Here is a 17,367-nt window from a genome sequence, read left to right as displayed (position 1 = left end):
TAACAATGCCTGATACAGTGGGTATCCTGTAACATGCATGTTCCAGTTTCTGAGAAAATAGTCTTTACTGGAGCAGAAGTCAGTTCCTATCCCAGCTGTCATTTACAGACTTGAAGACCTGAGCCAGTGATTTGACTTCTGTCAAAGACAGAATCCTCCCAGTTGATGTCATGGGCTATGAAAGTACTTTCGAAATAGCAAAATGTGATACAAGTGTGAGATATTTAGTAATATTGTATCATGTCGATTAGCTTCAGCTATGTACTAAGGGTTGCCTTTAGTTCCTATATAAAGAAATTTTGCTTATGCCTCAGGTTGTTCAGCTACTATTCAATTTGCCTTTTGACCCCAGACTTTAAAATTTTTATTTTGTATTGGGGTATAGCCAATTAACAATGTTATGGTAGTTTCCGGTGAACAGTGAAGGGACTCAGCCATACATACACATGTACCCATCTTCCCCCAAACCCTCCTCCCACAGTTTCTTTTTTAAATTAATAACCTGCTGTATGGCAGTCACTGAGGGCACAACAGTGAACAATCCAGAAGTCCTGGAGCTCACAGTCTGGTAGGAAACATACAGGAGAACAACATTCTAGAAGACAGACAGCAGGAGCCCCTGGTAATCTCCCCAGGGCGGAGGAAGGAGGGAGGGGCAGTGGAATGTAACAGAGGAGTGACACCTAATGAATCTTGCTGGGGAGTAGGAATTTTCTAAGTAGAACAAGGGCAGGAAGGCATTCCAGGCATTCAACGAATTGCAGAAGGGATGTAACAGCAGAGAGCACACCGGAGGCGAAGGCAGGAGGTAGGGATGGGGGAGCCAGGTCACCAGAGGCCCCTATTGCACCACATCATGGAATTTGGACATTGTCCAGGAGGTGCTGAGAAGCCACTTCAGAACTTGAAATGCAGGGAGGAGTAAACAGTCACGGTTGCAATTTAAGAATATCATCTGATAGTGCTGAGAATGGAAGAGAAGCCAGGGAAATCATGTTAGGAGGGAATTGCGGTGACCAGTCATATCATCTCGGAATGCTAAAATTCAATTACCAGTACAGGAAAACATGGGTTAAACAAAGCAAAACCTGAAGTCAGCCACTTTGCTCTTTGGTCTCTATGGGAGCAAAAGTAGACTGTCTCAGATGTATTCTTAAGAATGAAAGAACATCAGTCACAATAAGATGCATCAAAAAGATAATTGTGGGTAGAGGGACAGGAAAAAAGTATAAGAGAAGTTGAACAGAAGACAGTGATGCAAATCATTGAAACTGGAGAGTTTAGTTAAGCTCATCAATGAAAGTTAGATGATAACTTGCTCTACTGGATCATGACTCAGAGTATGAGATAAGGCCTGGGAGAAAATTGTGAATGAAACACTATGCAAACATAAGATTTGTTGTTCAGCTGCTCAGTCATGTCCGAATCTTTTTGACCCCACGAGCTGCAGCACACCAGGCTTCCCTGTCCTTTGCCATCTCCTGGAGCTTGCTCAAACTCATGTCCATCGAGTCAATGATGCAATCCAACCATCTCATCCTCTGTCATCCCCTTCTCCTCCTGCCTTCAATCTTTCCCAGCATCAGGGATACTTTTATAAGTAAAGAGAAACTCACAAAGGTGGAGATATTCCCACTAGAATGGCAGCTTCCTGAAGTCAGGGACTACATCTCCTTTGCTGCTAGATCTGTGTCTTGTATATAATAATAGTTACTGTGGGCAGGAACTAAATTCCCTTTGTGCACTAGCTCATTTAGTTCTCTTAACAGTCCTAGGAGGGAGGGAGGGTTAGCATCATTTCACAGACAGGGAAGATGAGGCCCAGAGAGATTATGGAGGGTCCTAGAGGTTGGCCATACCACTCATAAATTACAGAGTGAGGATGGATTTAAACCCGGGCAATGTGTGTCTAGAAGCTGCTTTAAACTAGTGTGTAAGCATGTTAGAGACCTTTGCTGGTCTGGAGGAAGGATAATTAGAATTCCTGACATTTTTAAATGATAGACTATTTAAATGCAACTTTACTAGTTTAAAGTTCCTGTATGTATCTAAGACATATGACAAATTATAAGTTTTATCACTTGTTTTACTAAAAGATAAAAAAAATCCTTTATGTGTAAATGTATGCTTCTAAAAGGAGAAGGCAATGGCACCCCACTCCAGTACTCTTGCCTGGAAAATCCCATGAACGGAGGAGCCTGGTAGGCTGCAGTCCATGGGGTCACTAAGAGTTGAACACGACTGAGCGCCTTCACTTTCACTTTTCACTTTCATGCCTTGGAGAAGGAAATGGCAACCCACTCCAGTGTTCTTGCCTGGAGAATCCCAGGGACGGGGGAGCCTGGTGGGCTGCCGTCTATGGGGTCGCACAGAGTCAGATACGACTGAAGTGACTTAGCATGCTTCTAAAAAGTTGGGACTTTTTTTTCCCCTGGAGCTAGAAAAGTAGTTATAAAGTTTATTTGGAAGAATAAACATATAGGAATATATGAGAAAACCCTAAAAATAGGAAGAAAAAGAACAGTGGATGTTGGAAGATAGGCCATACTAGATAATAAAACACGTCATAAGGCCTCAAAAATTAAAACGATGTTTTATCATTTTATTTATTTAGATCAATAGAAGAAAAAAAGCCAAAATGAGACCAAAATGCATGTGGAAATTTCAATTTTTTTTAATAGAAATTTCAAATTTTATAATGATCACATCAAGTTATTTTAAAACTGTTTTGGCATAAGGAATCTATCTTTCCTAAATCTAAAAAGCTACTCCCTATAGTCTTTTCCATCCAATTTATTTATGTGACTCATCTTTATTCAGCAAGTAGCTTAAAGGTAAACTTATCCTAGATTATATCTAAGCACTTATGAAATCTTCAAAAATCAGGACCCGAATTATCTACACTAAGAATAGAACAGCAAAAATGGTTACAACAAGATGAATAAATGAACAGGGAAGAGGAGTAACAGAAAAGCGAAAGACCTCTAAGAAAGTGAAGAGTGACATCATACCATTTAATCTGCAATCTTATGTCTTGGTTTCCGATGTAGAATAAAGACCCCAAGATGGCTCGAGTTGCACTGGAATCTCTGTACAGATTACTGTGGGTTTACATGATCCGAATTAAATGTGAAAGCAACACAGCTACTCAGAGGTAAGGAGCTGGCTTGGGTTCACGGTAACCCCATTACTAAGTTAATGGTAACCACTCAGCCGGTGAAGAGGGTGTTTTGTTTCATTGCTGCCCACCCTAACCGAACTAGAAGCTGTTCAAAGCTGACAGCTTCTAAAAGATCTAAGTCCTTTGGACATTTTCAGGCTTTCCTTAGACGTTAGCTCAGCAGCCATGACAGAAACCCTAGTTTCTACCGGGATTGCCAAGTTCTGTGTCAGGGTTATATTTGCCGCTTTAACAAAGGAAATGGCTATAATTTTCCAGCTGCCCTTAGTTTTCCAGAGAAACTTTTCATAGAGTAATTATGCTAATGGAAAAAAAATGAAGTGGTTTGTTTTCTTTTTCTGAATTCTCTCTGATACTTAGATAAGATGAAGCATCTACCATTTTCCCTTAAAGTACTGGAGCTCAGCCAATCTTGCTTGTTTTCTCTTTTTTTTCCCCCTTATCTTTCAGCCGTCTTATAACCATCATCACAACACTTTTCCCCAAAGGGTCCCGTGGTGTGGTGCCAAGGGATATGCCTCTCAACATCTTTGTGAAAATCATCCAGTTCATCGCCCAGGTAATGGAGATGCTTCTGGGAGTCTTCTAATTGCCTTTAAGTAGCCACCTCCTTCTTCGGAATTACTAACAGACCTAGAGTCTAAAATAATATCTTACATGTATAGACTTTTCAGAGTGGTTTTGCAAATGTTTTCACACATAGCTTATTTTTTTGCTTCAAAACAAATTGTGGCATGGTGTGCCAAGTGTTTTCAGCATTTGACAAATGAAGGAACTGAGAGACAGGTTTTAAGTGACTCACCTAAGGTCACAGAGACTATTAGCAAAAGGGTCTCTTGACCCCTCGACTCTGTTTTTTCCTGCTTCTCTGCTCTAGATTCCACAAGTCTGGAGGAAATTGAGTCTGATGTTTGCAGGAAATCAGAAGACGACAGTTATTGAACTTGGATGAGTAAATCATAATGCTCTAACTTTCACCCTATGAAAAAGAAGAATGTACATGAATAGTAGCATTTATCAAGCTAATATCAAGCCAAGAACTGTTCTAAGCACTTTACACATACTGTTCTACTTAAGAACTGGGTCCAATAATATGAAACATTTAATTTTAGTTTACTATTTAGACCCAGGACTTCTATTTTTTAAAACATTGTGTAAATGGTTTTATCCCCACTTTGACTTCCTTGTGATTTATGGAGAAGCATGAAAAGGCATTCATTACAGTCTGTCCTCTGCCATGAGCTAGCATGCATGAGTGCTAAGTCATTTCAGTCATGTCTGACTCTTTATGACCCTGTGGATTGTACCCTGTCAGGCTCCATCTGTCCATGGGATTCTCCAGGCAAGAATACTGGAGTGACTTGCCATGCTCTTCTCCAGGGGATCTTCCCAACCCAGGACTGAACCCACATCTCTTGCATCTCCTGCATTGGCAGGCAGGTTCTTTACCACTACCACCACGTAGGAAATCATGAGCCAGCTCTATACCCTAAAGAAGTCCTGGAACATTTTCATTCTAGGTGTCTTTATTTGTAAAATGCGAATAGGAATGCTTGCCTAGTATCCCTCAGAATATTGTGTGGATAAAGGGAAATAACAAATGTGAAAATACTGTTGAAGTATAATTGATGTTGATATAAAGACATAAGGTTCTATTGCTACTTTACAGGTAATTTAATATATGATATCTCTCTGTGTGTTTAGTATAATGAAATGCCTCTGTAATATTTGTACTTAGGGAAAGGACATTACTCCATTATGGACATTAATTCATCCGCCGCTTTGCAGGCAGATGAATTAACAGAACTTTTCTACATTAAGTTATCATGTGGCTGAGAACGTGCTTTGATTATTCTAAAATAGGTTGTATAAAATGAAGATGACAGATCTTAGTAGTCACTGTCTCAAATTATTAGAATCTGGCTTAAATGTTCTCATTTAAGTGACCTTAATGTGTCATCTGTTGATTATTCATTTCCCTTGCACAATTGTCTGTTATAAGCCAAAGGATTGGAAATGTTAGATAACAAAAGAAAATGATCATTTTGTAGGGGTATTTTAAAAACTATGTTTTTAAACTGAGTTTTAAGAAGTTGTCAGCATTTGCAGGACTAGGAGGAGGAGTTTGTAGTGCATATAAGCCCAGATGCTCAGAATGTTTTGGTTTGTCATGTTCTCATTTTTAGTCATTCTGTGTATTAGGGTCTAATTTCATATATTATAGAATGATAGCATCTCCACACATCCCATGAAAACTGAACCAAAGGTTCAGATGGACATGGATTTCCACCAGGGATTCTCTGTGATGCATAAAATGAAGCAGGACCTCTCTTCTTTCAGCAGCCACCTGTTGGGTGCATGTGATGAAAACAGACATTTTCATGTTAAGTGAGTATTTTAACACTTTGTTTTGTTTTCTCTTTTTCACTATAGGAACGTTTAGATTTTGCAATGAAAGAAATCATTTTTGATTTCCTTTGTGTGGGAAAACCAGCAAAAGCTTTCAGTCTCAATCCAGAGGTAAGAATGACCCTTCTGCGTGTCTTCACTTTGCAGTCTTGGGGAGTGGAGTGAAGCCCATCTTCTCCAAAAAGTCTCCTATTGTTTTCTGTCCATGGTATTTGACAAAAATAGTACAGCTGGTGGAATTTCAGAAGTAAGATTTTTGGATGAGTAGACTTAGAATGATTAAAGGTTGGTATCATATCATATTCTGTTCTTGCAGAAGGAAGTCAACCTTGTTCCAAAAGGTAATCTGTCACTCTCAGTCTGATGGTTTATTTTAGAAGAGTCAATACTTAAAACTTATTTTGATGCAGATTAGCAAATTGAAGAGTTTTGGGAAGTGATGAAGCAGAGAAGAATCAATACATGCAATGATAAAATACTTAAATATAGTGAAATTAAATAAGTTAATGTTTGCATATTTGATTCTGTGGCAGCATCATAGTTCCAGGGCCAGGAAGGTCATAGAAATGAGTGTATAATGGATATGATGTACTTCCTAGAGGGTGGCAAGGGGAGGGGCTGCCTATGCACATGAAAAGCACACTCAGTTTTGGACCTCGAAAAAGAGTGTTGACCAAGAGAAATATGCCTGGCAAGCAGCCTCTTTTCAGCCTCGTACCTGTGAGATTGTAGAGAGAACACTGAACCAGAAGTCAGCAGAGCTGAATTTACTGCTTGCCACCAGCTCTTCCACCTTTAGTAGCTGTAAGACATTGCACACCATGAAATTTTTTTAAAAGATTGTTCCTGTCATCACTGTGATATTGTCTGGCTCCTTCATCATGTCAGTGAGGAAGGAGGCCCAGAGCCCAGAGGCTCAGAACAGGCAGCTGGTTAGCAGCAAAGGGAACCAAGCCTCCCTGTACCCTCTTGCTTCCCCTCACAAACCCTGATTGCTCTTCTTGGTGCTGAGATTGAGCAGCACCTTGAGCCCAACAAGCCCCAAATAGGAGTTTGTCTAGTTTTTAGTGATGTCACGGGGGTCCACAGTGGCTGCTGTCAGTCAGTAGGCCAGTGAGGGGGGCGGGGGGATCCAGTGTAAATTCAGGGCATTTTGGCGAAATGAGGCCCATGACCCACTGACTAAAGAGTCTTCTCTTGCCTAGAGACAGTAGTTCCAAGCTTTTCAATGGATAAACGATAGTCTTTTTTTTTTTTTTTGACTGTGACATACAGCTTAGTTTCCCAACTAGGGATCAGACCCAGGCTCCCTGCAGTGGAAGCACGGAGTCCTAAACACTGGACAGCCAGGGAATCCCAGGATAGTCTTTCTAATAAATGGTGCTAAACAGTTGGGCAATCACTTGCAACATGATGAACTTCAACCCATAATTTGCCCTGTCAGCAAAAATTAACTTAAATCATAAGCCTAAATGTGAAATCCTGTATCAGAAATCTTCCAGAAGAAAGCATAAAATCTTTGTGACATTGAGTAGACAGAAATTTCTTTGCATACAAAAATTATAAACTACAAAATAAAAAGTTGATAAATTGACCATCATCATCGTAAAGTATGCACTTTAAAAAATGATGTTTACTGAAGCGTAGAGCCAAAGACTGGGAGAAAATATTTGCAAAACATATATTGACAAACTCTTCTATCCAGAATATATATGAACTATCATAACTCAATAATACAGTTTTTTGTATTCATTTTGTATGGGCAAAATGAAGAGCCTCTTTACCAAAGAAGAGATACATATGACCAGTAAACCCAAGAAAAGATGTTCAACATCATAAATCATTAGAGAAATGCAAGTTAAAACTAAAGTGAGATATGCTGAGAAGAATACAGAGCAATTGGAACTTGATACTGTTTTAGTGAGTATTCGAAATAGTACCACCACTTTAGAAAAGTTTGGTAATTTCTTATAAGTTTAAATATACACTTGGCATTTGATCCAGCAGCTCCATTCCAAGGTATTTATCCAAGAGAAATTAAAACCTATGTCCATAAAGGTTTGTATGAATATTTATAGGAGCTTTATTCATGATGACTAAAAACAGGAAAGCCACTCCTGTTCAACAGCTGGTGGGTGTCTAAAGAAATTATGAATCATCCATACAATGGAGTACTTATTCAGCCACAAAAAGGAGCAAACTATTGATATTGCAGCAGCACCTCCAAAGCATTACACTAAGCGAAATAAGCAAGACACAAAAGTTTGTGTCTGTTTGCCTCTGTTTATATCGTATTCTAAAAAAGGCAAAATTATAGACAGAAATTAGACACTGATAGTAAAGTGCTGGGGTTGGAGGAGAGGACTGACTTTACAGATACACAGAGGAACTTTAGGGGATGCTGGAAATATCTTACATCTTGACTGTGATGATGATAGTTAGCAGACTGTGTTTCTCAAAATTGGAAGAACTTTAGAAAAGGAGTGCGTTTTACTACATGTGAATTATATCTCAGTAAACTTGACTTCAATAGGAAAACTGAAGATTCTTGCCTACAATATATTTGCTAGTAGGAACTTTTCCAGCATTAATTCTCACCATAGCCCTATATGATCAATAGGTATTAGTATTCTCCTTCTACAGAAAGGAACCTGAGACTTGGCCTTGAGAAAGTTAAGTAATTTCTTAAGACCAGACAGATACTAGAAGGAGAGGCATGATACAGAGCTATATGAAACATGAGAAGAAATTATTTTTGAAATTAAGTTAAAAATATACTTCTTAAATTATTCCAACTTACTTCTGTTCTGGATACTATTCAGAGGAAAGGAAAACTAAGAGAACTGGCAGCCTGGCTCATAAATTGGATAATCCACTTGCAGATAATGGCTTGATCATTTACGTCAACTCACGGTCATCCTATAGGTACTGCGTCTCCTGAACTGAACATTGTATTTCCTCACCCAAATGATTGCTGTGTCCTGAAAAAAAATCCACAAGCCTAGAAAATATTTCAGAAAGAACTACTAAAATAAATGAGGGAACTAATGAATTTTAATATACAGTCAATTTTTTAATTAATACTTGTTCATCTTAGAAAATGGAGAGAGAATATTAGTGAAGACCATAAAAGTCATAAAATACACACTGTATTGGGTATGAATGGGCCAGAGAAATGTTTCCCACATCCTGCTTAAAATCTCCCTACTCCTTGAAGCTTGAATTAATAGTTTAAAACTAGAAGTCACAGCTTCTCTGATGGCTCAGTGATAAAGGGTCCACCGGCCAATGCAGGGGACAGAGAGGTTCAGTCCCTGATCTGGGAAGATCTCACGTATCACAGGACAGCTAAGCCCGTGTGGCACAGCTGGAGTGGCCTCCACTGGCTGTGACTACAGTAAACCTGTGTGCAGCAACAGAGACCCGGTGCAGCCATAAAGAAGGAAAGCTTTAAAATAAATAATAAAACTCGAAGTATTGCTTCGTCTTATGAGTACGTGTAATCATGTACTACAGGATGGGTGATCCAGGCAAACTCAACTTGCATATTTAGCTTCCCACCTACTAGTTACGTGGTCCTCAGTTTCCTCACCTGAAAAATAAGAATAATCGTACCTTCCTTGCATGGCTGTTTTAAAGATGAGAGCTAATGTGCAGTTCTGGATATACTTTAAGAATTCAATAAATTGTAATTAGGTTATCAGTGTTATTACTGGTAATTATTTTCTGCATTAGGGAGTAGTCTACTTAGGGAACTTATTAATTTGATGTGGTTTGAAAATATGAGTGTAAATGTTTACACGTGGCTGTTGAAGGAAGAACAGATGTTTTAGTACCTTCTGCCCTTACTGCATCATCTTTTGGAGCCATTACCTGAGACTGAGGAAGATAAACTGCGTCATATTTTACAGCCAATATTATGTCTCACCTGCGACTGAGGAAGATAATGACCTGGCCCAGAAGGACATTTCTTCTTATAAGCTTATGTGTTGTTATCAGTAACAGGTTCTATGGCTTTGAATACTTTAAATTTATTTTCAAATTCACCAGCCTTTGTGACTCCAAAGTCTGCAACCTGCAGTTCAGAGCAGACAACTCTTATTTCTGTGATTCAGTTAGAACTCTGTTTGTTTGGTGTTTGTTTTTTTTTTTTTTTTTTTCTTTCATCCAGTCATTGTGAAGGAGACATGTGAATTAACATGTCTCCTTCCAGGAGACGGAAGAGACTTCTCTTGACCTCAGTTTACCTTACTGAAGCAGCTCCAGAGGGTGGCTGCTTGTCCCTTTGAGGTGGATCCCCCAAAGAGAATGAGTCTGCTTGTCTCTTAACGCGCCCTGCGAGTTTGGTGAAAATCTTCCCAGTTGTTTCCTTGTGATGCAGCAACAAAAGCGTCAGAAATTTAATTTTACTCTCTTCTTGTTCAGTCGCTCAGTTGTGTCCGACTCTTTGCGAACCCATGGATTGCAGCACACCAGGCTTCTCTGTCCTTCACCATCTCCTGGAGCTTGCTACAACTCATGTCCATTTATTCTCTCAGGTTTGGCCTAAACTCTTATGCCTATGACTTTCCCACTCTGATCTAGATGGCAAGCCATGCTTAACTTCTCTGAAGGACTGCTGGTCTGATTTCACGACAGTAACTGGGTCTTTCTCTTCATCATGAACGTATTGTCTCTTACAGAGAATGAATATTGGCTTAAGGGCATTCTTGGTCATAGCCGATAGCTTGCAGCAGAAAGATGGAGAACCTCCCATGCCGGTTACCGGGGCTGTTCTCCCTTCAGGAAACACGCTGAGAGTGAAGAAAACGTATCTGAGTAAGACGCTAACTGAAGAGGAAGCCAAAATGATAGGTGGGTTTCAAAGATGTGTTCACGCTGGGTTTTATTAAGCCTTTAAAATGACCAACAGATACTCACCCTTAGTGAGATACACTTTTAAAAAATATTCATAAAAGTAGCTGATGAGACATTTCAACATTAATTGTTTTGATTCAGTCTGTGGTTTGTTTTACTGCCCTTTAAACTTTTTGGAACTTCCTGTTAAACATTTTGTTGTTTAAATGTTAGATTTTTATCTAAGTTTGGTCTTTTCAAACTTCTAATATTGATTATCTGCAGTTTACAATAAATTTCTAAGATATCTGTGTCCTTTGGTAGATAATCCTGTTTATAAAGCAACCATAAAAATATATTCATTCACTTATTCATTCCCGCATCCCTTTTTACGGTTCCTTTTTTTTTTTTTTTTTCAGTGAAATTAGTTTAATCTGTGTTTTAAACATGCCAAACCCCATATCTGCCAGGGTGTATTTTGGGTTTCGCCTACATAAGATTATTTTCTTTTTAATTTAACTATCTTAACCCAAAGAGATAACTTTTTGCATTTGTTTCTTTTTTTACTGAGTTTGTGAATTTACAAACATGCTTCCAACTTGTTAAGACAGTTCCTTGATTCCAAAGACCTGGAGGAAACATATGAGGAAACTTTTTTCTTTAAAATATTTATCTTAGTTATGAAATGGTTAAATGAGTTCAAAAAATTTTAATACATGAGAAATAACCATTAATAATTATTTCATTAAAGTACAAATTTTGGATGCAAAGCAATTTACATTTTTATTATATACATAAATATGGAAAATGTATATACATATATGAAATACATATTCTATACACATTTGTCTTCCACTCTGCTGAGAGTGATAAAAATAATAACACTGAAATACATCTTCCTTCATTTAAAAATGTATAATGTGAAGCCGTTTTATTACTTTTACTAAAAAAAAATGTTTATTTCAGGGAAAATATAATTATCTTTATATTTATAATAAAAAGTTATTAAAATTCTAACCCCAAATGAGCATTGTCTTTTATTACCTTTTATTCAGATAATCATTCATCAAGGTGATTTTTTTTTTTAATACTAAACAGAAATATGAAAATTCCAGCATGGAACTTTGTTTCCTTTCTTATTTTATTAATTTTTTTGTTTCCTTTTTTATTTTAACTCTTCTGGAAAATATTTGCCTTTGAAGAATTAGATTTCCTATGTGTTAAATTTAAATGATTCTTTGGGTAACACCTATGACATGAGGGCGCTATGCTAAGAATCCTGCAGATAAGAGATTAGAATTAGAATTAAACTCTGCTAAATAGGCTGGTCTAATTAGCAGAATTAGACTCTTCTCGAAGAACTCATTGACTCACAGAAAGTCTTCAATAAAAAATACATCACTGAGGATAAATAAACTGGGCATTTCACTGTTTGATAGATTTAGTCAAATATGTGACTGTAATGCATATTTTTCAGGCATGTCATTATATTACTCTCAAGTACGAAAAGCTGTGGACAACATTTTAAGGCACCTTGATAAAGAAGTAGGAAGGTGTATGATGCTGACTAATGTCCAGATGTTAAACAAAGAACCCGAAGACATGATCACGTGAGTATAAATGAGGACTAAGTTTTCAATGAAGGATTAATGAACCAAAAGACACCAGAGAGGTCTTTCTCCTTTAATTTGTATATTGTTCTCATCTTATTAGAGTCAGCTCTAAGAAGTGTTGTTATTCAATGGTTAAGTCGTGTCTGACTCTGCCACCCTGTGGGCTGCAGCACTCCAGGCTTCCCTGTCCTTCACTAATCTCCTGGAGTTTGCTCATATTCATGTCATTTCAGTGGGTGATGTCATCCAACCATCTCATCCTCGGCCACCCTCTTCCTTTTGCCTTTAACCTTTCCCGGCATCAGAGTCTTTTCCAGTGAGTCAGCTGTTTGAATCAGGTGGCCAGAGTATTGGAGCTTCAACTTCAGCATCAATCCTTCCAAGGAATATATGAATATTCCGGGTTGATTTCCTTTAAAGAAGTGTTAGGGATATTAAAAACATAGTTTGATAATATTTGGCTAACTGTAAAAGTAAAGTCAAATCCAAGATTGATCTTTTTTTGGCTGTGTTTCAAGTATCATTAGGCCAATAAGTTAGAAAATGGACCCAAGACTTTTTCTGGTCCACAGTTTTCAGAAGTGATGTTTTGCTCCCAAGCCCATGTGCTAGAGCAACACCACCAGTTTACAGTCATACCATCTTTAAGAATCATAAGTTCACTTGTTTCTAGTGAGTATTCCTGAAATGTGAGAGTTAAACCTGCTTAATACTCATCTCACACGCTAGTAAAGTGATGCTTAAAATTCTCCAAGACAGGCTTCAGCAATACATGAACCATGAACTTCCAGATGTTCAAGCTGGTTTTAGAAAAGGCAGAGGAACCAGAGATCAAATTGCCAACATCTGCTGGATCATCGAAAAAGCAAGAGTTCCAAAAAAACATCTATTTCTGCTTTATTGACTATGCCAAAGCCTTTGACTGTGTGGATCACAACAAACTCTGGAAAATTCTTCAAGAGATGGGAATCCCAGACCACCTGACCTGTCTCTTGAGAAACCTATATGCAGGTCAGGAAGCAACAGTTAGAACTGGACATGGAACAACAGACTGGTTCCAAATAGGAAAAGGAGTACATCAAGGCTGTATACTGTCACCCTGCTTATTTAACTTATATGCAGAGTACATCATGAGAAACGCTGGGCTGGAGAGAGCACAAGCTGGAATCAAGAGTGCAGGAGAAATATCAATAACCTCAGATATGCAGATGACACCACCCTTATGGCAGATAGTGAAGAACTAAAGAGCCTCTTGATGAAAGGAAGAGAGGAGAGTGAAAAAGTTGGCTTAAAACTCAACATTCAGAAAACGAAGATCATGGCATCTGGTCCCATCACTTCATGGGAAATAGATGGGGAAACAGTGGAAACAGTGGCTGACTTTATTTTTTGGGGCTCCAAAATCACTGCAGATGGTGATTACAGCCATGAAATTAAAAGATGCTTACTCCTTGGAAGGAAAGTTATGACCAACCTAGACAGCATATTCAAAAGCAGAGACATTACTTTGTCCATAAAGGTCCATCTAGTCAAGGCTATGGTTTTTCCAGTGGTCATGTATGGATGTGAGAGTTGGACTATAAAGAAAGCTGAGTGCTGAAGAATTGATGCTTTTGATCTGTGGTGTTGGAGAAGACTCTTGAGAATCCCTTGGACAGCAAGGAGATCCAACCAGTCCATCCTAAAGGAGATCAGTCCTGGGTGTTCACTGGAAGGACTGATGCTGAAGCTGAAACTCCAATACTTTGGCCACCTGATGCGAAGAGCTGACTCATTGGAAAAGACCCTGATGCTGGGAAAGATTGAGGGCAGGAAGAGAAGGGGATGAGATGGTTGGATGGCATCACCAACTCAATGGACATGGGTTTGGGTGGACTCCAGGAGTTGGTGATGAACAAGAAGGCCTGGCGTGCTGCAGTTCATGGGGTCGCAAGGAGTTGGACACAACTGAGCAACTGAACTGAACTGAATATTCTCTATGTAACCGTGTCATAGAAATACTGGATTTTGAGAATGTATTTGTAGCTTAAAGTGTAGAAATCAGATGTTCTTAGCCAAAATTTGAGATCTAGATTTGTAATTAGTGCTCTTCATTAGAAACTCACACGATTTGTATTAGCTACTTTTGATTGCTTATGGCAGGAACATGGATTTGGTTGTGACCTTTCATTTTAAGAAAGTTTGGACTTTCTTGAACTGTGAATTACATCTGGCACCTGTGTCATAAATTTCTAAAAATATAATTAGAAAAATTTTCTTTTGTCACTTAGCATGTGTGCTCCGTCGTGTCCAAACTTTTGCGACCCCATGGATTGTAGCCTGCCAGGCTCCTCTGTCCATGACTTCTCCAGGCAAGAATACTGGAATGGGTTGCCATTTCTTACTCCAGGGGAACTTCCTGACCCAAGGATCAAATTCTCATCTCCTGTGGTTTCCATGTTGGCAGGCTGATTCTTAGCATATCCAGTTCTAAGTATTACCATTAGCAGGAAGGTTGTTACCTGTGTAGGGAAGTTCATGTTATAGGTGTGTATTAACGTTAGTATGTTAAAAGCAAAGTACAGTGAAACAAAACATGATAAAATAAAGTTAAAAATACAGAATTATTTTTAAAGCATATTTAGCAGCATGGCAAGTTAAAATGAAAACCTCCTCTACAGAGCTCCACTTAAAATCTGCAGCCCTTCCTTTATTAAGGGTGATTTATTCCAGAGTTTCCCAATGTCAACGCAAATATATACTTTTTTTATAAAAATGGGTTATACAATGTATATTTTCCGTAGCTTGCCAATCATTTGATTGAAATGATGTGGAGTGCACGTTGCTATAGACATTTCAGCCGAAATGGTAGCAGAAGTGATAGTGACCAAAGTTAATAACAGTGAATATCTTGTCTACAGCTCTAGTACTTATCCCACAAATTGCCAGATTGTCCATAAACCTTTAACTTCCTTATTATGTACTCTTTGAATATGTTTAAGCAATTTTCAATTGATAATGTAGAAGATACAAGAAGTGCTTTTAAAACTTCCTCCATATAGTTGTTTCCTTTGAAAACAGTCAAGAATTGAAAGATGTTTAAAAGAAAACTATGAGGGACTTCCCTGGCCTTCCAGTGGTTATGACTCCACACTTCCACTGCTAGGGACATGAGTTTCATCCCTGGTTGGGAAGCTTAAGATCCTGCAAGTCATGTGGTGCTGCCAAAACAATAATAATAAATAAAGGAAAACTATGTTTGTAATGCAGAGGTCATAGAACAGGTCAGGACTAAAACATATTCAAAACCTTAAAAGGGTACAGGTTTAAATGTAAGTGTAAACATTTCATTTGTATTTTAGTAATACCTCAAACCTTTTCTAAGGTGATTCTTTACTTTTTCCTAGTCAACCATCTTAAGACCCTCAAATTGGACTAGAAAGAGTTTTTGTGCTAGGTTTTAAAGCAGACCCTTGAGTGGAAAATATTTCATGGCTGCATTTCTAAAAAACAAGGAGAAACATTAGAGAATCATATAAGCATTTAGGGAAAGAGAGTTGAGGTCAACACCATGCTAATGGAAATGGTTATTGGAGTTGGTATTTGAGGTTGGTCCAGGCCTTGTGTAGGGTGTGAACTTGAACATGAAGCATTCTGTGTTGCTTTGTTTCCATTTCTCATCCCTCTTGTGCTTTATGCTGGCAAAAATGGTAATAATTGTAAATACAATAATATGATTGTTAATAATAATTATATAATGTCTGTTAATAAATACTATGTTATTTGGGGCTTCCCAGGTGGCACTGGTGGTAAAGAACCCACCTGCCAATGCTGGGCATACAAGAGATACAGGTTTGATCCCCAGGTTGGGAGGATCCCCCTGGAGTAGGAAATAGCAACCCACTCCAGTATTCTTGCCTGGAGAGTCCCACGGACAGAGGAGCCTGGCGGGCTACAATCCATGGGGCCACAAAGGGTCAGACAGGACTGGGTGCACACACACACGTCATTTGGGGGACTCATACACTTCCTATAAAAGCCGAGGGAGTGAGGACTGCAGTAAAAGGAAACCAGGCACCACTGAGAGTTTCTAATCTGGGCTCGCTTTATCAGCTGGGAATTCTGTCTGGCAGAATTTGTCATACACATCAGGCCAGGCAGGGTCAGGCTGTTTTCCGGCAGATAGGAAAGTAATCCCAGGTGTTTAAAACATCTGGAGAGCACATCAGGAGAGCTATTGAAATGACTCTGTGTGTCACACATGAGCACTCACATCAGTCACCAGGCTCTAACTCTGTCTGGCCGTCACAGATATCATTTGAAGTCTGCTCCTTCCTTCAGTTGATTGGAGGCCACTGTACAGAGTCTGTGTACATCCCCTGCAAAATGACCATGGAAAATGAGAGAAAATAATCTTTACAACTTCCCACAAAAACAAAGTATTTTAGAAATGACAGATGTCTCTTATTTTTTGCATAAACAGTTTTGTATTCATTCCTAACAAAGTTACAAACACATGCTAAAAAGTAGTCACAGAGCAAAATTGCTGTCCGATTATCCTCTTTAGCTTACAGAGAGCATGGATTCTGCTCGTTACATTTCTGTTCTGACACAGAATAGAATATGCTGTTCCAGGAAGAAATTGCTTCTGTGCTACTTTGTATTTTCATTATTGTGTCCTCAGTTCAGTTCAGTTCAGTTGCTCAGTTGTGTCGACTCTCTGCGACCCCGTGAATCGCAGCACGCCAGGCCTCCCTGTCCATCACCATCTCCTGGAGTTCACTCAGACTCACGTCCATCAAGTCGGTGATGCCATCCAGCCATCTCATCCTCTGTCGTCCCCTTTTCCTCCTGCCCCTAATCCCTAGGACTGTGTTAATTTGGTGCCGATTCTACATTTATTCTCAGAGGAGTAAATCAGAATTTAAATATGCTGTTTTATTTTATCACTTAAGTTATTTCAAAGATTTGATGTGTAATTTAGTTTTCCCGTAAAGGTTATTGATAAAATATATGATTAAGAATCAGTTACCTACTTAAACTAGTAAAAATTGAAGTAATTTATCACCAAATTTATGTTTTCCCTTCACATTTTACAGCAGAATATAGAAGGCATTGTTGTTTGTTTAGTCACACAATTGTGTCTGACTCTTTTGTGACCCCGTAGACTGTAGCTCACCAGTCTCCTCAGTCCATGGGATTCTCCAGGCAAGAATACTGGAGTGGGTTGCCATTTCCTTCTCCAGGAATCTTCCCAACCCATGGCTCGAACCTGAGTCTCTTGCATGTCCTGCATTGGCAGGCAGGTTCTTTACAGCTGAGCCACCAGGGAAGCCCCATAGAAAACAT

General features: G+C 38.8%; 1 protein-coding gene across 8 annotated transcripts in view; it reads left to right on the top strand.

The window, feature by feature from the left end:
- Positions 1–17,367, top strand: part of FRY (FRY microtubule binding protein) — a 329,636-nt gene that overhangs the window by 194,328 nt on the left and 117,941 nt on the right. For all 8 annotated transcript variants that reach the window (XM_070800572.1, XM_070800573.1, XM_019971430.2 and 5 more), the window contains 5 exons: positions 3,051–3,154; positions 3,632–3,740; positions 5,615–5,701; positions 10,273–10,444; positions 11,904–12,036. In XM_070800572.1, coding sequence (XP_070656673.1) covers positions 3,051–3,154; positions 3,632–3,740; positions 5,615–5,701; positions 10,273–10,444; positions 11,904–12,036 — 605 coding nt within the window. The remainder of the gene's footprint in view (positions 1–3,050; positions 3,155–3,631; positions 3,741–5,614; positions 5,702–10,272; positions 10,445–11,903; positions 12,037–17,367) is intronic.

Source organism: Bos indicus, chromosome 12, assembly GCF_029378745.1.
Source record: "Bos indicus isolate NIAB-ARS_2022 breed Sahiwal x Tharparkar chromosome 12, NIAB-ARS_B.indTharparkar_mat_pri_1.0, whole genome shotgun sequence".
Lineage (NCBI taxonomy): Eukaryota > Metazoa > Chordata > Mammalia > Artiodactyla > Bovidae > Bos > Bos indicus.
This window is presented reverse-complemented; position numbering and strand designations above follow the sequence as displayed.